The sequence below is a fragment of the Pararge aegeria genome, chromosome 26 (genome assembly GCF_905163445.1).
Source record: "Pararge aegeria chromosome 26, ilParAegt1.1, whole genome shotgun sequence".
Taxonomy (NCBI): Eukaryota; Metazoa; Arthropoda; class Insecta; order Lepidoptera; family Nymphalidae; genus Pararge; species Pararge aegeria.
This window is the reverse complement of record NC_053205.1, coordinates 5417221-5439736: the sequence shown is the minus strand read 5'-3', so window position 1 is coordinate 5439736 and position 22516 is coordinate 5417221. Positions and strand designations below refer to the sequence as shown.

General features: G+C 37.0%; 1 protein-coding gene across 2 annotated transcripts; it reads right to left on the bottom strand.

Moving 5' to 3' along the window:
* Nucleotides 1-2103: 2103 nt before the first annotated feature.
* LOC120635406 lies at nt 2104-21304 on the bottom strand. Of its 2 annotated transcripts, none has more exons than XM_039906416.1 (9): nt 20906-21304; nt 18071-18177; nt 15627-15748; nt 11501-11667; nt 8513-8821; nt 6949-7113; nt 5965-6045; nt 3635-4009; nt 2104-2919 (listed from the first exon to the last, which is right to left on the bottom strand). In XM_039906416.1, exons 1-9 carry the CDS (start codon nt 21155-21157, stop codon nt 2809-2811), a joined length of 1689 nt encoding a protein of 562 aa, XP_039762350.1. In that variant the 5' UTR covers nt 21158-21304; the 3' UTR covers nt 2104-2808. The 2 variants fall into 2 exon arrangements, with proteins under 2 accessions (XP_039762350.1, XP_039762349.1); XM_039906415.1 differs by having other exon boundaries at nt 2105-2919; nt 18062-18177.
* Between the last annotated feature and the right edge of the window lie 1212 nt (nt 21305-22516).

Below are 22516 nucleotides of genomic sequence, written 5' to 3'. Positions count from 1 at the left end.
TCGGGGCCGAGTTAACGTGCTCTCCGAGGCACGGGCCTGAACAACGCCAATTTGCTAACTCCGAGCTAGTGCTTGGAATTACATAACAGAACTCAGGACTTCGTGATTTGTATTTGAACATTATAACTTCTGGACCAAAGAGTATACTAACAGTTTATAAAATAATAAATAAATATACTACGACAATACACTCACCGCCATCTAGTCCCAAAGTAAGTGTAGCTTGTGTTATGGGTACTAAGATAACTGATGAATATTTTTATGAATAATATACATAAATACTTATAATATACATATAAACACCCAGACACTAAAAAACATTCATGTTCTTCACACAAACATTTTCCAGTTGTGGGAATCGAACCCACGGCCTTGGACTCAGAAAGCAGGGTCGCTGCCCGCTACGCCAATCGGCCGTCAACCGTTTCGACCATTCAACCGGCCGTTTTCGACATAACTTAGTTATATTGAGTTAATAGTGTGTGATTTTCTACCTAAGTTATCGCCGCTAGCGCCATCTGGGAAATAGTATTGAGCTTTAAACTCACCGAGTAAGTAATAGGTGGTTAATCTCGCACTGGGCACCACAGAATCGAATCGTATACTAATATACAACGTGTAACGAAATTACGTAATAATATTGAAGGGTAAATAGGTATATTACATAAGGAATCACCCTGTAAAGTTATTAAATCAAAAGAAGCACATTTATTTTTCCATAGTACCAATACAAAACATTCTAAGTGTTTACTTATGACAACCCTATTGAAGATAAAAGGTCGACACGTGCATAGTACCTACGCTACGTGACGCGTACCGGGTAAAATGACAGAAGTCACTTGATTTTACTTTTGCATTTAATGTTAGGGCGGTATCCGATTTCTTTCAGTAAAAATTATGACAGTTGTTTACTAAAAAACTATTACAGACAAGTCTCAGAGACAGTAAATAATGTACCTCTAAAGCCTCTGTATTATAACAGTTTTCATTTACACGTTGTATAAATGCTGAAGTTTGTTTGTTTACTCAAACGCGATGGTCTCAGGAACTTGGTCCGATTTGAGAAATTCTTTCATAGTTAGATAACCCATTAATCTAGGAACGCTATATATCATAACGGTAACACTAAGATCTCGAGGTTGTTTTCTTTTGAGAGCTTCCGCTGCGTACGTTACGCAAACGGTTAAAGTTTCGATAAAATCATGTATGACAAAGTTCTTTTAAAAAAAAGTCCGCGACAGCATGTCTTATCTTTTAAAGATGACTTATAAGCGGACTGGTAGTATTTTATAAACTTAAATTAAGTTAAATTTTAGTTTACACTAAAAAAAGTTGAACTTAATTGACAAACCAAGCCGCCATCTTACAAGTTTTAAACGGACGGCACTTGTTTTAGAATTTTTAACTATCGGCGCTGGTAAAACACTCGCCTATAGCTCGCGCTTAAATTTGCGCCTTTTATAAAATATTTCGAACTGTACACTAATAATTAACCTTTAAAGAGACTAGATTATAAAAATCTAGATTAATAAAGCGGCCAAGTTTATTTCGTTTTTGTTTGTCTGAACGCGCTAATCTCCGGAACTACCAGACGGATTTCAAATCTTTTTATTCATTCGTAAGCGCAACTCTGGAGAAAGGGCTATAGGTTAGTTGTCATCGCGCTACGACCGTAAGAAGCCGAGCGGACGCGATGCGAAGCGGTGGGTCGGGGTAGTTTTACAATGAATAATTGTTAAGATCATGATAAAGTCAACATCTCCTGAAGATGCTCCGGTTTCGGAGCGAAACGTGCGTAGAGGGTACATTGCCGAAGATCTGTTTGGTGTGGAGTATAAGGATTGAAGATATTATAAATTACACCATACAGATTCTCCTGCTGTTCGCGGAGTATAGCAAATTATTCTTAATTTTCATAATATATCATGGATTTCCGCAAAGTAACGCCTGCTTCTATCCAATATTTCAATTCTGTGCTTCTATAATAAAATACACAGTTATTTAGCCAGGAAAGATAATCTATATATAAAAGAAAGTTGTGTTAGTTACACCATTTATAACTGAAGAACGGCTGGACCAATTTTTATGATCTTTGATTATGTAGATTCCTCTTAGACCGGAATAGCATAAGTATTAAAATATAACACACCTTATAAAAAAATGATCCGCGGTACGAAGTTCGCCGGGACAGCTAGTTAACTATATATATCGATAGCATATTGCCCCCAGATTATCGTAATAAACTATAGCATCTGTGGTCCATTCCTTATTATTCCTTATTAATTTATCATTGATTCTGACAGATTATGAGGAACTGTCATCTCCATAAAAAAATTGCGACGAGTGGAAGTGTCAAATTGATAATTTTGTATTATAAACGACCTTGTTGAGTTTCTGAATCGTACAGCCGATTCCACGAGCGTTATCCTAGTGTTAGGTATCATGACTCTAAATTGCATGGCGTCGAATGGCACCGCGTCAAGTAGAATGGCGTCGATTGGCATCGAGTTGTATAGCGTAGTCACATGACATCCGATATGCATGGCGTCGAAATGCAAAGCTTTAAGTTGAATGGCGTCGTAGCACAAATATCATGTCGCATGACGACGAGTCGAATGTGTCGAATCACATGGCGTTAAGTCTCATGGCGTCGATTCTCATGGCGTCGAGTCTCAAGCACTAGTATCGGGTCGCACGGCGTCGCTCGCTAGTTTACGCTCAGGGTAACTTGGAGTTTAGATAAAATGCGTTTCTACGTACAGGACGATAGGAAAGTTTCTAGTATATGCTGACGCCATTTTTCGTATATCATACGAAATAATAAAACGGATATAGATACCGCCACCACCCGCCATTGTTCTCTCCCTCTTCCGTTGGATTTTCGCTATCCTTTTCTCCGTCTTGCGTGTGCTTTGATTCCTAGATAAAAGAAAATGTTATTTTAATACATTATGATACAAGTGTGCAATATTGTTTTATATATATATCGGTAACACTCACTTGACACTTCAATATTGAATAAAAGCAGGTGTTACTTTATGGAAATCTTTTTTTTTTATTGAAGGCTAAAAATTGTATATGCCTATTACATGTCATTATATTTCTGAGTTTTATGATTTTTTATTAAACTTGTAGTGCAGTTTACTAGGCTGCATAAAATTTGAAATTCATTTAATGGTAATTATAACAAATTACTAGATGAAATCCTTGAGACGTCTCTCAATAAGTTCAAAGTTTACATAAAACGTAATCTTATAAAAAAATCCTATTATAATATTAAGGATTACATGTATGATAAAAAAGCTTGGGTATGAATTGCTCTAACTTCATAGCTCAACATTGAGAGATGGTGATAGCAAAAAAAAAAAACCTGGCTAAGTTTGTTGTGGTTTCTTCTTAAACCGGGGCGCGTTTGGAACCAACCTAGCTTTAGTTTTAAGTTAACGAATGCAGTTATCACCATCACTAACTGAATCTGCTTTCCGAACCAGTGTTAGATGACTGACTTGACGTTACAAGTGTTATAAACTATATAAGTTATAACTAGGTGAAATAAATGAATTTTCATTTTTTTTTGTGTTAGAGCTAAGAAAATAGATGTTACTCATTAGATCGGTAAATTTCAATAACGTACCTTTTCATAACCATTCACAGATTTCTTATCGCCATCTCCTTCACTCCTCTGATCACCATTTCGCTTATCAACATTCTTTACGTCACCATTGCCACTCTTATCATCTCCTGCAGAATCTGGTTTAATATCTTTCTCTTGTTCCACCTCTTTTATGTTCTCTTCTTGATGATTTTCATCTTGTTTGAAGACTTTCGAGCCTCCATTGTCTTTCTTTACGTCTTTTTGGTCTCCGTTGACTTTCTTAACGTCTTTGGATTCACCTCCGACATCCTTATTAGTTGTTGCCAAATAGTTCTGCAGTAGATAGGCGTCCGTCTGTGAGCTTTGATCGCGCGTTGTTACACCGTTCTCTAGGTCAGGTCCCCGTTTGGATGACTATAACGAAATAAAATAAAAATGTTTTAGGAGCCTATAGTCCATTAAACTATGGAGGGTAGAGGTAAGGAGAGTCATCTGTGTATATGAAAAAGTGTCGTCAAAATGTATTAAATTAGGATGGCGCCACATTTGCATCAGGGTAACTCTTAAAAGAAGCGCCAAATATAAATATTGTTAGAGTAGGCTTGAAAAATAAACAAGGAAGTATGGAGATACAAGGAAGTAAGGTTATATTTACCACAATATTTTGTACAACGTAAGTTGTTGAAATTCTCAATAATTAACTACTTTAGTCGATAATGACATTAATTTTGTTAACTCGGCATACTTCAATTCATCTACGATTGCTACATTCATACCATACCCTGTGCATCCACCAGCGCCACTGTGGAGGATTTTTGAACTGTTATTTAGCGCATACACTGGACACTTTTTCAACTTTTCTCCCATATAAGATGACTCTCCTTACCTCTACCCTCCATACATTAAACATAGCTTGATACCTGTGACGTTAGAGACTTAGTTTTAAAGACAGCTAAAACAGTAAATTTCTTGTTGAAAAAGTTAAAGTTTTTTAAATATTAATAAGTTATTTGTTTATAAATCTAGAACACTATTTTTTAAATGAACATGTTATTAAAGAGATAATAGTAAAAACAAAGATAAATTTAAGTTATTTATTTTAATTTGTTTGTTATTATTTTTTGTTAGCTTACTTCGTAAACGCTTTTCGCAGCCTGGCAGGGATGTGTAATCGACTGACAGGCGAATATCGATAAAGAAAATGTATGAAAATTTAATTATTAAACGGTATAAATGATTGAATATAATAATGTTTACACCACAGATTCGTATTTTTTTAGTCTGGCAACGGCTGTACACCTTTCAACAATAAAAATTTTTAAAAACCTTCCAATTCATCTTTCATTTTAATTCTTCTCTCTTTCAATGTCGTTAAAATGTATTTTTTTAATTAGGTAACTCATTACGATATAATACAAAAGACGTCCCATACCTATTAAATGTCATTATGACAAACGTCTCAGGTATCAAGCTATATTTTATGTACTATAGTGGTCAAAGCTTCGGCCTCATTTCGGGGAGACCGAGTACAATATGTCATTCTTAACGTGCCTGTGATAGGCCTACATGAATAAAGAAATCAGATTTTATCAACCAGTAATCGTCAACGCACGATCCAGTTAGGTAGGTCCAATTTCGAGAAGGAGGTGAACCGCCGAATCCAACTCGGATCGCGCGTTCGGGAAACTTCGAGACATCTTTTCGTCAAAAATCCCTCAGTACCTGAAGACGAAAGTCTTCGAACAGTGCGTGTTGCCAGTGATGAGCTATGGCTCTGAAACATGGTCGCTAACTATGGGCCTCATAAGAAGGCTCAGAGTCACTTAGCGGGCGATGGAAAGAGCTATGCTCGGAGTATCTTTACGTGATAAAATCAGAAATGAGGAGATCCGTAGAAGAACCAGAGTTACCGACATAGCTCAACGAGTCGCGAAGCTGAAGTGGCAATGGGCGGGGCACATAGTTCGGAGGACGGATGGGGTCCCAAGGTGCTGGAATGGCAGCCCCGTACTGGTAAACGAAGAGTTGGTCGTCCCCCGACGAGGTGGACGGACGACAGACTGGATTCAAGCGGCACAAAACCGTGGAATTTGGAACTCCCTACAAAAGACCTATGTCCAGCAGTGGGCGTCCTATGTCTACCGGTTGATTTGATGAGGCGTTCTATAACTCTTACAACGCCTATCCTTAAGTTTTCTATAATTCTAACTGGAGATTTTCTTCATTTTATATCATCTTCATACACTGTGCATACCCTGTATGCACGCCACTGCATATATTCATGTACCAATAAAAAAATATCATTACTTTAATAAATATTTCAGCGAATTCACTGATGTAATACTATATACATGTATACTTGACTTTACCTCCATATCCTGCTCTTGTCTCTGCAATGCCTGCTCGTTGTGAACCTGGTCTGGACCGAACGGGATGAAATCCGGTAACTCCTGGAAATAAGAGATACATTTCTTAAGTATAGTTCAACGGTTACATACTACGATTAAAGCAGCTGATAGACAACGTATTGACGCTTTTAAGATGTGGTGCTGGAGGAGAATGTTGCGAATCCCGTGGACGGCTCGCAGGACCAACGCATCGATTTTGAGACAGCTTAAAATTACAAGAAGGCTATCAACCACCTGTCTTAAGAGGATTCTCGAGTACTTCGGTCACATTGCCAGAAGAGATGGAGACAATCTTGAAAAGATAGTAATCACTGGCAAAGTGGAAGGAAAGAGACCTCGAGGACGTAGCCCGATTCGTTGGTCGGATCAAATCCGCAGTGCTCTCGACACCAAAGTGCATACGGCTTTAAACGTTGCTCAAAGCCGAGTCAAATGGCACAAAATCGTCCAAAAAGTTGTTAGTGGAAGGGGTCACGACCCTCAGCAATAAGGAACACGACGTAGAGAGAGAGACATACCACGATAATATTTTGGATTTGTCGATATTTCGACCCGTGGATTTGCATGGATCGTGGTCACGACGGGACTGCGTAGGCACGTGTCGCAAGTTGGATGTCACGGGCAGAATCTGACTACCCGCTTTGAGAAGCTATATATATATATATATATATATATAGCTTCATAGCTTCATAACATAGCTAAGCTATATATATATATATAGCTTCTCAATTTAAAAGTGACGTTGTCAGTGTAGTGGTTCGAAATGTTCGTGAAATACCAACAAAAAGAACACAAAAGCGGTCCTTTTTCTATTGTTGTTAATGTAGTTTTTGCAACAAACGTAGAATAGGGTGAAATATAATATGTTATCTTGTTACGCTAAAGAACTATAACTTCTAAAGCGTGTACACACGTTTTTTTTAGTCGCAGATGTCGTGTACTAACTTGCGTGGTCCTATCCGCTGCCCACGCTCTGTAGTCGGTGGCCGCACGCCTCATTCTCTCCAAATATAGAGGTGCAGCCCGACTGCTTGCCCACGCTGCGACCCCGCCCGGCATCCCACCCACCGCTGGCTCGTCGTAGTACGTGAGGACAAACTCCATTCCCGGCTGTGGACAAACATTTGCGTCACGAATGTTGGAGGTCAAGAAGTTCTTGCTTACTGGAGAACAGCCAAAAATCTTCGAACAGTGGTCGAAAAAATCATTAAAAAAAACAACCTGTATATGATAATCCGTACTAATATTATAAATGTCAATGTAAGTTTGTATGTTACGCTTTCACGCAAAAACTACTAAACCGATCCTCATGAAACTTTGTACACATATTTTTGGAAGTGTAAGAAGTAATATAGGATAATTTTTATCCCGACATTATGCTCGGTTCCTTTGGGAGAGGGGATGAGTGTTTGACGATTTTACATCATAACTCCGACAAATTGTAACCGATTTAAATAATTATTTTTGTACTATAGAGGTTATGATATGTGTTTAATTTTGCCCAAACTGTGGTTGGAGATAGAGGAAAGAACTCCTTAGCGAACAGCAGCAAACCCCTCATTTAAGGCTTAGCGATACATAAAACTTTAAATTTTTTTAGATCAAAAACTAAATTGCTCAAAAAACAAAATCAAACGCAGACGAAGTCGCGGGAAACAGCTAGTTGTTATATAAACCAATATCATATACAGGATGATATTTTTATAAACTTTATTAAAAAAGAAAGAAACTGTATTTTTTTCCGTACCATGTAAAGTCTTAACAACAATATGTGTCCAATAGTCGTTCACCCATATAAAGGATGGGATGGGGATTGGGATGTTCACACAACTGTCCAAAATTATATGAAGAATCATTTACAGGGTTTTTTTTTCTAATTAAATAGCTTTTACGTTCGCTCTACGGTTAAAACGACTCGTTCACCCACCCTTAAAACATCTTATTTAGTTTCAAATACAAATAGTTTTTCTTTTCCAACCAAACTGTAATTTTATATGATGAATCATGTACAAAATGTTTTTTTAGAAACAAAATAAAATAGCATAACCTCACCTTTTCTGTACCATCGTCGGATGGCTTATATACAGGATGTTTTTTTTTAACTAACCTTTTCCGTACCATCGGCGGTTTTTATGACCATATGGCTCCAATACTCGCAGTGGCGTGCATAGAGGGTATGCAGATGATATAAAATGAAGAAAATTTCCAGTACGATTTATAAAAGTTCAAGGGTAGGCTAGGTATAACTCTTACAATGCCTGTCTAAATTTTTTACAACTCGGACTGGAGATTTTTTCATTTTATATTATCTGTCCGCTTAGTGCATAACCTGTATGCACGCCACTGAATACTCGTTCACCGTATGCTTCGTCTCCGGCACTTTGGGATGTTCAGACGACTTGTTTAGTTTTAAATACAAATATTTTTTTTAATTTCTAACTATACTGTATATGATGGTGCATATACAGGATGTTCTTCTTTCGATCAAAATAAAACAGAATGAACTAACCTTTTCAGTACCATCCACGGTCTTAACGACCATATGGCTCCAATACTCGTTCACACGTATAGCGTGCTTCGTTTCAGGCACTTTGGGATGTTCGCATGATTTGTTCAAAATTATATACACTTTGTTCTTTATCTCTCTGACACCCTCTTGCGCGTAGCTCTGCATGGATTTCCGTTTTGCTTTCGCGTGGACGCTCGTTGGGTAGGCGAGATTGTCGTCTATAACAGCTATGGGCGGTGGGGAGGTGGTTTTGATATCGTACTCTTTGTGCCGCCTTATGTAGACGTAGTCACGGTTCGCGAATAGTCTCTGCAACAAATAAAATCAAACTAACTTTTCCTCAGCGAATGAGTGATAAACAACTAAGACACCGGGAGGTATCTTTGCATCGTTCGAGTCCATGTAGGACTGGAGTGTATCGATAGTGCAGTCGTATTTATTTCAAAATACCCACCAACTTACTGTCATGAACATTGGTTATTAATCAAATATAATTTTAATTGTTTCTTGAAAAATAAATAGTTCATAAATAAAAGATAATTATGTATTTGCGTATTTTTGTAAAAACCCTAATCAATTTAATAAAATATCTGGAAAATGTGGAAAATATGAATTTATAGTTATCAAATGTTTAATTGACTCCCGATAGGCGCAGTTTGCAGCGACCCTGCTTTCTGAGCCGTGGGTTCGCACTACTGGAAAATGTTTGTGTGATGAATATGAATGATTTTCAGTGTCTGGGTGTTTATATGTATTTTCTAAGTATTTATGTATATAATTCATAAAAATATTCATCAGGCATCTTAGCACCCATAACACAACCACGCTTACTTTGGGGCTAGGTGGCGATATGTCTATTGTCGTAGTATAAAACAATATATATATTTACCCATTATAAAAGTACTGTAACATTTGCGTTTTATTTTTATCAGTTTTCAGTGGGCTACGTTGGTTTGTCCAGAATTAAAAGCATCCTATATCTACCTCAGCGGCCAGTTTTAAAGGACATTTCTAGTTTCCTGTTATCTCATACCTTTAAACGAGCATTCTTGTATCTATATATATATAAATGTTATGGTGGTTTATCTACGCTTCAAAAATTCAAAAAGTTCTGCACCGATCGAGCTGAAATTATAATTCTATATTATTAGCATAATATATAATCCGCATCAAGATTGTTTATATCTATTTTTTGCATCAGTCACATTTCCTCGAACGCGAAACTACAGTTTTTTTTTTTAACAATGAATGTACAGTCACTGGTACATTCATCGTTAAAAAAAAAACTCGCGTCCTCTGCCGAAAGCGAGAAAACACTCGCTGACATATGTAACGTATTCTTTGTTTTATTTCTCATTTCTCAAACATTTCATAAAAATGTGCCACAGCGTGGCAGGGTAAAACTAGTTATATATCTTTATATATATATTTCTTGTGTGCGTGTGTATGTCACTGAACTCCTCCTAAACGGCTGGACCGATTTGAATGAATTTTTCGGTATGCGTTTGGGTGGTATCCTGGATGGTTTAGATTCACAAATTAGCTCGACAGATGGCGCTGGGTTCCGCTAGTATATATATTAATCTAAATTTCAGAAACAGCTCCCAACTATTTTAATGAATTTTAATATGCATCGTAAAAAGTGAGCTGTCTGACGATATATTCCCCTCTCAGTCGGTTTCGCAACTACCTTCATCCCGTTAAAATCGTGTAACCGTGTGCGCGCGCATTTCGTTACATCTATGGAGGGTAGAGGTAAGGAGAGTCATCTTATATGGGAGAAAAGTTGAAAAAGTGTCCAGTGTATGCGCTAAATAACAGTTCAAAAATCCTCCACAATGGCGCTGGTGGATGCACAGGGTATGGTATGAATGTAGCAATCGTAGATGAATTGAAGTATGCCGAGTTAACAAAATTAATGTCATTATCGGCTAAAGTAGTTAATTATTGAGAATTTCAACAACTTATGTTGTACAAAATATTGTGGTAAATATAACCTTACTTCCTTGTATCTCCATACTTCCTTGTTTATTTTTCAAGCCTACTCTAACAATATTTATATTTGGCGCTTCTTTTAAGAGTTACCCTGATGCAAATGTGGCGCCATCCTAATTTAATACATTTTGACGACACTTTTTCATATACACAGATGACTCTCCTTACCTCTACCCTCCATAGTTACATCGTATAATTTCACTCCCACGATTTTTTCCTAACGCCGCTAAAGAAGTATAACTTCAAAAAGAAGACCGCGGTTCGAACCAAGATGATTTTTTTTTCTTTTTTTTTTGTTCGGTATTTCCTTTTTTTCTAAAATAAACACCAAGCAAAGGGTTCGTCATTTTTATGAGTTTAGAAATCCGACTGGCCCAGTGGGCAGCGGCCCTGCTTTCTGAGTCCAAGGTCATTGGTTCGATTCCCATGAATGGAAAATGGTTGTGTGATGAACATAAACGTTTTTCAGTGTCTGGGTGTTTATCTGTATACAGTGGCGTGGCGTAGGCGTTGTGAGAGTTATAAAAAGCCTACCCTAAAGTTTTTATAACTCGTACTGGAGATTTTCTTCATTTTATATCGTCTGCATGCCCTCTATTATGGAGGGTAGAGGTAAGGAGAGTCATCTGTGTATATGAAAAAGTGTCGTCCTATGAAATCGTCGACATATGAAAAAGTGTCCCGTATCTTGTGGCGCACGATAACGAGCGAAATACTTCACTCATAGAGTTGTTTTTTTTTTTTATAGGCTTCAATATTTTGAGGAATAGAAGCCTATTACTTGCCACGGTATAATTCGATGTAGTTTAATTATTATTTGCGCTTTTGGATTTTCCAACTATTTATGTATATTATTCATAAAAAAATATTCATCAGCTATCTCAGTACCCATAACACAAGCTACGCTCACTTTGGGGCTAGATGGCGATGTGTATTGTAGTAGTATATTTTATTTATTTATTTATTTATTATTCATCAGTTAGTAGAACTAACCGGCCACAGCACTTCCCAGTGCAAGACAGCTTGGCCCGGTATCCCGCTGACATTTGTCTGCACTACCGCCAACGCCGCCACCGCCGAATCCCACACGCGACGGTAAGCACCATCTATTTGTACAGCTGCGAAGTCGCTCGCTTGCACCTCTGGGTACCGGCCGTACACTGAAATAACGAATCATTTATTACACGCTTTATATTACTTCACTTGTATGTTTGTTTGTAACCGACTTCTTTGGGCGCGATTTTGACCCACTTTAAACGGTCAGATTTCTTTCAAACTTTGTAGACATATCGAGGACCGATGACAATACACTAATCTGAAAAGATTATTCCAATTTTCACTATAAAAAATAAGATTTTTTACTAATTACTACAGCGCCATCTAGACCCAAATGTAAAAAACCTATGGCGTTCGCGTACCTAACAAATTCCACAGAAAACATTAAGCTACTAGATGGTAGAGGGCGTTAGCTTTTACTTTTTAATGGCCTGTTTTAAATAATAATTAGAACTTGCATTTCGAAAGACGGGCACACTGAATAAAAAAAAAAAAAATTATCTCTTTAATGGTGGATGGGTTACCGATTAATTTTGCTCTAATAAAAATAATAGATCAAGAAAAACTAAAAAAAATCGCTATTATGAATAAACTAATAGAAAGAAATTAGTTTAGTTTTTTATACCAAGCGTGTTTTTTTAGTTTGTTTGAACTATTTAATTATTTATTTATTTAAGGAACCATCAACAGGTTACAACAATAACTCTTAAAAAACAAAAAATAAAAAAAGCATATAAATGTAATATTGTAGACCCACAAAGACTGCCACAACTTGCAAATACAAAACTATATTGTCAGTTAGAAGGAGAAAAAACGAGAGTACTTATAAGCTGTAAAATCCATCAGGCTGTGACATACTCATCATGAAATTGTACACGTTGTTTTGTTTTATTTATCTTTTTTATGCACTTTTTGTGGTGTGCAGAAAAATTATATTCATTCATTCCGACCCATCTGCCTTCAACAGGGCACGGATCCTTAAACAGACATCTTTCCATTATAGGTGTCACCGACAGCCCTCTTTGCAGAGCATGCATGGAGGCGAATGAAACACCTACGCACTTGATGCTGGAGTGCACGGGCGTGACAGAGCAGCGCGAGATCTACCTGGGATCACCAGCCACTATCCCAGAAGTCCTCAACAACCTGGGCGGCATGCTGGGATTCTGGACCGAGCTTGGATGGCTGGAGTAGCGAGCAACATTGGGAAATTTCACGTACAACAAGCGAAGCGCTTACGTGCGGAAACTGCCCAGAGAGAAGAAGAAGAAGAAGGGCACGGATCTTTTTTTTTTAATATTTGTTGGCGCCGATATGACGAAGACAGCCGACGGCGACCGACACGGGCCGAACCGAACGTGTGCAGGGACAAGTGTCAACGAATCAGACATCAACTACGAAAAGGGATACTATTCGAACGCACACGACGTAACGTCTTTATTAGTTTTCACGTGTTCTTTTAAAGTATAATTCAATCTATGTACAATCACCTATAAATATACTTATGTTGAGATAATAATCATCGTTATCAAAATTAAGCTTAATTTGCTATACTCCGCGAAAAGCAGGAGAATCTGTGTGGTGTAATTTATAATTTCTTCAATCCTTATACTCCACACCAAACAGATCTTCGGCAATATACCCTCTACGCACGTTACGCTCCGAAACCGGAGCATCCTCAGGAGATGTTGACTTTACAATGAACAATTGTTAACGTAGAGGGTATATTGCCGAAGATCTGTTTGGTGTGGAGTATAAGGATTGAAGAAATTATAAATTACACCACACAGATTCTCCTGCTTTTCGCGGAGTATAGCAAATTAAGCTTAATTTTGATAATATATCATGGATTTCCGCAAAGTAACGCCTGCTTCTATCCAATATATAATAATCATCGTCGTTTAATTAAATATCCAAAGATAGTAATATTTATATATTCAAATTCAAAATTTGTTTCTTCATGTAGGCCTATCACAGGCACTTATGAAGCGTTCATACATATATGTTTATACAATATTGTAAGGGGATGGTGATAACTTCGTTCGCCAATTTAAACCTTAAGCTACGAGGTTTCCAAACGCGCCCTGGTCTAAGAAGAGCCCACAACAAACTTAGCCGGGTAAATTTTTTGTTTTGCTATCACCATCTCACAGTGAAGTTATTTAGCTATGAAGCTAGAGCAATTCACACCCAAGCTTTTTTTATCGTGTAAACAAATATGCTACGACATACAAACGTCGACATCTAGCCCCAAAGTAAGCGTAGCGTGTGTTATGGGTACTAAGGTGACTGATGAATATTATAATGAATAATATACATAGATAAACACCTAGACACTGGAAAACATTCATGTTCATCACAAACATTTTCTAGTTGTGGGAGTCGCTGCCCACTGCGCCAATCGGCCGTCAAGTTAAGGATGTCTTTAGTGATTGTCTGTGAAAGACGAGAAAGGTTGGCCGTCATTCTAGCCCTACATAAAGTTAAATGTTAGATTTTTTGACACTGGTCACCTCTCGTCTATGAATTCCAGTGTGAGCGACCAAAGTGTATCAACAAACCATCTGCTTAATACGGCGGCGAGTATCGCAGAACAAAATGCGAAAGAAAAAAAATATTTTTGAGACACAAGATTCCACAGATCTTACCGTGCAGATTACAAAACTATAGAATTAAAAATATAACGTAAATTTATACAAAAAACCTATTGCAATATTAAGGATTATATTATGTATGTCAAAAAAGCTTGGGTATAAATTATGAACTTCATAGCTAAACATTAACTCGAGTGTGAGATGGTGATAACAAAAAAAACCTAGCTAAGTTTGTTCAGGGCTCTTCTTAGAGCAGTGCGCGTGTGGAACCCTCCTTGCTTTAGTAAACAGATGGAGTTATCACCATCACCTAACATTAGTGTTAACATCTTAAAAGTATGAACGCTTCATAAGTGCCTGTGATAATGTCTACATGAATTTTACATGGATAAAACATATTTTTTGGAATTTGAATTTCAATTTGAACGCCTAACATCAAAATGTATGTACTTCTTTTTTACCTTGAAGTTTATTTTGAGTCGACTTTACTCTGAATCTTTTAACCTCGACATCCAATGTCACTGATAAGATAATAATTATGCGTTACAAAACTTATTATGTAAAACCGGGTAACATAGCAGTTAAACTGATAAAAGTACAATCAAGATATAATATATGTATGTTTTTGTAGTGATTCATAGTTTGATGAGATAATATCATCAGGTATTTTCCTACCCGGCTATAATAACCAGTTCTTAAGAATCCATACACATTAATTGGATTTTCTCAGGCGTTACTTTGCGGAAGTCCATGATATATTATGAAAATTGAGCTAAATTTGCTATACTCCGCGAAAAGGAGAAATCTGCCCGAAAACCTAATAGTTTTTGAGTAAACCACTGCCATAGTTTTTACCGAAAGAAATTAGATACAGCCCTAACATCACATGCAAAATTAAAATCGTGTGACTTCTGTCACCGTAGCGTAGGCACTATGCATGTGTCGGTCTTTTATCTCCAATAGGGTTGTCAAAAGTTAACACTTAGAATATACTGAATACGTTTATATGGAAAAATAGATATGTTTCTTGAGATTTAATATTTTTACAGAGTGATTCATTATGAAGAAAACTTATGCACCCTTTAAGGTTATTTCGTAATTCGGTTACACGTTGTATAGAAAATCTCTTTTTACACGCTTTATATAAGCTTCACCTGTATGTATGTAACCGACTCCTTTGAGCTCGATTTTGTCCCACTTTTTATATTATTTATTTTAACACAATAATTTGTAATTTTATAATTTTTCTATAAGTGTTCTACCTACACTTGGAGGAATTACCAATTTTATAAATTTTAAAATTCATATAAAAAATTTACCGTCGATACCGAAATTAGTGTATGCCATTCACATCGGTCTTTAGCGACTGTAGCGCTACAAGACAATAATTTGCTTTTTCTATTTTTTTAAACGTACTTGAAACAAATATAGGTTAAACCTACATAGGTTTAGAAAAAAAAACAGTATACCTTTGTAAGCATATAGGCCTTTCCCGGGCTTGTATTCCTTGCGCCATATTATAACGTCCTCCGTCTCCATGTAGGGCACCCAGCCTTCGGATGAACCCCCCTCGGGCTTAGGATCTTTGCACCTGGAAGAAATAACACATTGAATTATATAAATCATCACGTTTATCAACCAGTTACCTGCCTTCTACAAGGCATGGGTGTGTATATACAGTCAAACCTGGGTAAGTGAGAACTGGATAAGTGAGAAAACTATATAAGTGAGAGTAATAGCCAGGACCCGTGATTTTAAGCTCCCAAAACCTCTATTAGCGAGAAACAGAAACCTTTGTAAGAGAGAGTCGTTTTCCCCTCACGGACCTCCGTAAGTGAGACTGCTACTTATCTATACCTCTATAAGCGACAGTCGAGCAAGCAATATTCGACAAAATTTATGAGTTAGAGAAAAACATTCAAAATACAAAAACAGAAACCCAAACGAAATTCACGGTTTTTTTTTTAATGTAAATAAGTTCTAAATAAAATAAAATACTTAGTGCATGAAAATGTCTTGTTATTGCTGCGAGTAAGAGAAACGCTACACATGTACCTGCATTAGCGAGAAACTCGGGTTAGTGAGAAACCTCTATAAGCGAGAATGAGATTGTGCACCCTTGAACTCTCGCTTATCCAGGTTTGACTGTATAGTGTATATATATATATTTATATATTTTTCTATCTATACTAATATTATAAAGAGAAAAGATTTGATTGTTTGTTTGTTTGCATCAAATAGGCTTCAAAACTACTGAACCGATTTGAAAAATTCTTTCACTGTTGGAAAGCTACACTATCCCCGGGTGACATAGGCTATATATATCTTAATATATATAAATCTCCTGTCACGATGTTTGTCCGCGATGGACTCCTAAACTACTTAACCGATTTTAAATTAAATTGGCACACCGTGAGCAGTCTGGTCCAACTTAAGAGATAGGATAGCTTAGATCTTTAATTATAGTCGCAATTTTATTTTATTGCAAATTATTTGTCTTTAATTAATTGACAGTCACATGTTATATATATATATACTACTATACTCATTTAAGGCTTAGCGATACTGAATACTTTAAAAACAAAATCAAACGCAGACGAAGTCGCGGGCAACAGCTAGTATATTATATATATATATACATATGTAATTAGAATCTCGGAATCGGCTCCAACGATTTTCATGAAATTTAGTATACAGGTTTCGGGTGCGATAAATTGATCAAGCTAGGATTAATTTATATTGGAATCTCGGAATCATTTATATCGGACATACGTCTATTTTTTTAAGTCGACTCATTCGCGGACGAAGTCGCGCAGGTCCGCTAGTGTTATATACGTTTACCGTAAAATGGAACTCATATTTTTTGATATACGTTTTCTTGCAATGTTTCTTTTCCTCTTCATGCAGTCTTTTAGTATATATATTTAGTGAGGGGTCGCCTGCCATTGCCAGACGGGTAATCAGTACTCTGTAATAAGGACTATTCCACCCTATTCCCCATGTTTGAGACACAGGTTACTGATGTCCCGGCAGGATCTCCCCCTAAAACCTACCAGTCTCTTTTGTGAAACCCACAATATCCCCTTTAGATAGGTTTGCTATGAAATGAAAACTGGTTTCCACCTCACCACACTCTGGACAGGATGGATCTTCTGTAATTCTCATTATCGTTAAGTGTCTATTTAACAGGCAATGTCCTGTGGCTATGCCTGCTACCAGTGGTATATTGGTTTTGCTGTGACATGGCACAGAATGCAGTCAGTGGCGTGCATAGGGTTTCTGACCAGGGTATGCATAAAGCAGGTACATGGCATATAATAGAAAAATTCCCTTTAATAAGAGTTACATAAAATAATTTGGGTATGCAGTGCTTTTGTGCATGTATGATGTGCACGCCACTGAAAGCAGCATAGGTTTAAGATAACTGGACTTAACCACACTGAACAAAACCATGTACTTACAGGCATGCCGGTTTTGTCGCAATGTTTTGCTTCAAAGTCAAAGCATGTGATATTCTATGACTTGAATTACTATGTTACTACTTATAACGGGGCGTAAACCATTAAACAAACAACTTTTAATTTAAGGTATCACCAATAAACCCTTCTGCAAAGCATGGCTCGACACAGATTGGACACTGATCCATGTAATGTTGCTTCGGACGTAGTCGCAGAACAATGTGCAGTATACCTTGGCTCCTTGGCACCCATACTCGATGACCTAGGGCGCCTGCTACGCTACTGGAGTGAGCTGGCTGGAGTGAACCAGCAGAAAGGCATATCAAATGGACGTAGACCAGACTCTCCCGGCTGACTTACGTATGTAGATAGGCCCAGGAACAGATGAAGACGTGAAGGTACAGAAGCAGATGAAGAAGAACTACTTATAACTACAAAAGACATACACACAATACCGCACTCCTGTATGCTTCTTGTCTATCACAAGCCTCTTGCCGCAGCTTGTACAGTAGAGTGTCATCTTGGCCAGATTCTGCACATTCTCCAGCTCCGATACCAGTGTCTGCAAATTATAATCCAATTTATTTGAGGTTTCATTATAATGAGACTTCTAAGAGAAGTTTTACATGTTCAACCTAAAGATGCAAGACACAGATCTATGTAGACTCTGTAAGGAGGCTGCGGAGACGCCGCTGCATTTAATCTGTTCCTGCCCCGCGTTGATGCATAAACGCAGCACTCTTTTGGGGAAGCTTATAACACAACCAGAAGATGCTAAATTTCTTCCAGCAAGGAAAGTGCTGCTTTTCCTGAAGGCGACCAACACTTGCTGGGAGATCTAGACAGCGGCGTCACAATAGATCATAGCCGGTCGACGTGACACCAGGTACCAGGCGAACCTGAGCCGCAAGCAGAAGAAGAAGAGGAATTTCGGAATTAATACGATTTTTTTCGTCAACCTTTCCCTACCTTATGAACCCCATCTAGATTTTAGCAGATTTTAATGTCTTCAACTTCAAGAACATAGGACTTTCTTAGATAATAATATAACAACCAATCCGCACTAGGCCACGTTGTGGACTACCTTAATATTTTGGCAAAAGATTGTGCAAATTGGTGGACTTAACACACCTTTGAGAACATTATGGATCATGTAGGCTTTCTCACTTTGTTTTCCTTCATCGTTGAAGCAAGTGCTATTTTAATTACTTAAAACGTACATAACTTAGAAATTAAAGGTAAAAAATTAGAGGTGCATGCTGGGATTATAGCTAGGCCCCCCCAAAGAGTGAAGTCAACCACTGGGCTCTCACTATCGCTTTGCTACTTTGTATAAATAGAGTTTTAAATTTAATTAAGATGTAGTTATGCAAAAACGTTGCTACCCACAACCACTGTGGTAAGCTCATAGAAATCAAAATACATTTTGTTATTTTATGTATGCATACTAGAGACTTTGATAGCTTATATTTGCTGATGATATAAAAGTCAAAGTCAAAGTCAAAAATATCTAAATATATTTATTCAAGTAGGCCCATAGGTGGCACTTTTGATGCGTACATAAGAATTACACGGTAGTGAGATGATGGCGATAGCCACATTCGTAAACTTAAAACTAAAGCTACGAGGGTTCCAAACACGTTCAGGTCTAAGAAAAAGCCCACAACAAACTTAGCCGGGTGTTTTTTTTGTTATCACCATCCCAAAATGTCATTTAAAATTATTAGAAGAGCAACCTGGTTAGAGCAATAATTCACACCCAAGCTTTTTTATCGATTACGTAGTCCTTTATACTATGATAGGACTTTTCTATAAGCTTACGTTTAATACAAACTATGAACTTTTTAAGAGACTTCTCCAAGACGTCAATGGGTAGTTTATTGTAGAATTGTATGCAATTTCCTTTAAACGAATTATGAATTTTATGTAACCTAGTATATTGCACTGTAAGTTTATAATCCACATCGCTGGGACAGAAGGCGAAGTCAATCTCTTTCCCACTGGGCTATCACTATGGCTTTGCTACTTTGTATAAATAGTTTTAAATTTAATTTACATGTAAGTTATGCAAACTCGGACGGAGTGGATGAATACTGCCCAACACAGAAACGTGTGGAAAGGTATAGACGAGGCTTTCACCCATCCTTTGGGATCCATCTAACAACTTAAGAATTTATTTAAAATCACAATAACCAAGAACATCACAATCGTTTGTAAGGATTGAAACCTTCTGTATCTCATGCATGTCTGTGTGGATTATTCCAATCTACTGAAATGTGACTTGAGAACTGAAACATCCCTTCTAATATTATAAATGTGAATGTAAGTTTGTTTGTTATGCTTTCACGCAAAAACTACCAAACCAATCTTTATGAAACTCTTCTTATATATTCTTGGAAGTGTTAGAAGTAATACAGGATACTTTTTATCCCAACATTAAGCTCGGTTCCCTTAGGAGAGGGGATGAGTGTTTGACGATTTTACACCACAACTCCAACAAATTATAACCAATTTAAATAATTATTTTTGTACTATAGAGGTTATAATGTGTTTAATTTTGCCCAAACTGTGGTTGGAGATAGAGGACAGAACTCCTCAGCGGACAGCAGCAAACCCCTTATTAAAGGCTTTGCGATACTGAATACTTTAATTTTTTTTAGATCTACAACTAAATTTAATGCCACATCAAAAAACAAAATCAAATGCAGACAAAGTCGCGGGCAACAGCTAGTTCTAAAAGATGCAGTGTCAAAATAGGTAGATTGTCTGTTAATCCCATTTTTTTGAGGGGCATAGCAATGAGTTTTTGTATAACTAGCTTCTGCCTGGGTTCTTAGTCTGCGTTTACTATGGTTTTATACAAATCCTGTTGAAAAGGTTTGTTTCCTCTGATAAAAAGTAGTTTCTTAGTTAGAGTCTGAAAGAAGGACAAACACACTTTCCAATTATAATATATCCACTTTATTTAAAACTCGAATTTTGTAGGACCCAATTGAGTTTGGAACTATATAGATAAAGTTTTATCACCACTAGCTAAAATTTTGTGTGTGTGTGTACACATCCAAGTGCCTTACATAGGTATAATTGAATAAACATAGTTTTGACTTTGACTTTCAATGCCAGTGGGAACGTAATAGCGAGTCACTGCGCATATAAATAAACGACATGTAGGGAACAGGCGCATCCTACCAAAAATAACACGCGTAGTACCATAAGAATGGGCATTATATTAACGCGTATTGTACAGATAAAAAAATGTGTAAATATAGAAGTTATGCAACAAAAATCACCTGCATTTCATCGTCACTGATCCCCTGTTCACAGCCTGGGGTTTCCGAATGATTTTTGTATGCGGCAGTCGCCGCAAGCATAAGAGTTCTACGCTGGCGTAATATCGTGTGTTTGAAACGCAGTATCACGTCTCTGAAGCCACGGTCACGTATACATCGCCTAACAACCGTACTAACAATATATCTTCGCGTCCAGACACTCCATATCTTCATAACACCTAAATCCTTCAGAATGAATTTAATAGTGGACATGCTTTACGGAATTCTAAGGTACTTGAGCTAGGATAACGCTTACAAGTAAGCTACAATAGGCATTTTTAATTGATAACACTACATCAGTAAACGTGTTTCAAATTTTAAGCCGATTGCGAAATATAAAATTGCACCTCACGAGGGCGAACAAAATGGACATATTTTAATGACAATGACAGCACCTTGACAGGTAGGCAAATGACATTTCATGTTTAGTATTACCATATTTATTATTTACGACTGAGATATACTCAAAACAGGGTAATTATTATTAGGAGTTATATATATATATATATTAGGACTTACTTCATGTAATGTTAGTATCCTCATATATATTTTTTCCGATATCAAAGTTTTTTGGCTGTTTGCATTTGTCAGGTCGGTAAAGGAAATCCAACTCATAAAAAACCACGTAGATATTATAATTCAAATGATAGGCAAGATCTACTTTTTCTAACTTTCTACATACTCCACAGAAAATTTAATTAACCCGTTTAGTCATTACCATCTTAGTTCAGCGACAGCTGTGTTCTCATCACTGGGATATCAGGTTGCCACCGGTTGTTAACTGTCACAATAATTATAGAATAGGGGGGCAGATGCTAACTTATTTGTACTGTGGCTGAGCAGCAAATACTATCAATCTATATCGGTCCTGTATCTGAAATTATAACCTGCAATCTCCCTGGTATCTCAAAACGAATTTTTACGTGGATAGATCTTGCAGTAGCTGCAATAGTGACCTAAGGAAATAGTGCTATGGCCTCCTCATGTAAGTCATTTTGTTCCGTCCAGCGTAGTTCGGATATTATCATCAAAACAAAGGCAATATAAAATACATGTTTTTGAATTATATGGACCAGCGCTTCAATAAAATCACACCTGATGAAAAGTGAAAATGAAGTCTAAGATGGACGTGCCTATTTACTTTTGATTTTATGGAATCCAAACTCAAGATGATGATGGTTAAAGAAGGAATTGAAGTTCTTCGCGGCGAAATAATCAAATATATTGTTATGGCCTGGAAATCGCACCCAGGACCTCGTGATCGATAGTCTAATACAAATAATAATAAACGAGTTATCTTGGGCTACTAAGGAGATTTGTTAAATTATATGTTTAATTAAATCGTTTACTAAGAGTTTAGTAAATATTTACTAAACTAAATAGGCTTGTATAACATTCTAAAGAAGAAAGCGAATGGGAAGGAATATGCGGCTTTTTCCAGCACATAAAATGTGTTAAATTCGCAACGACGAATCGTGTTTTGTTATAAAATTCAACTTCAGTTTACAACGCTAATGCTATTCGTTTAAATTAAAATAAAATGGATATTTTGTGAAAGCTCTGTTTTCACAT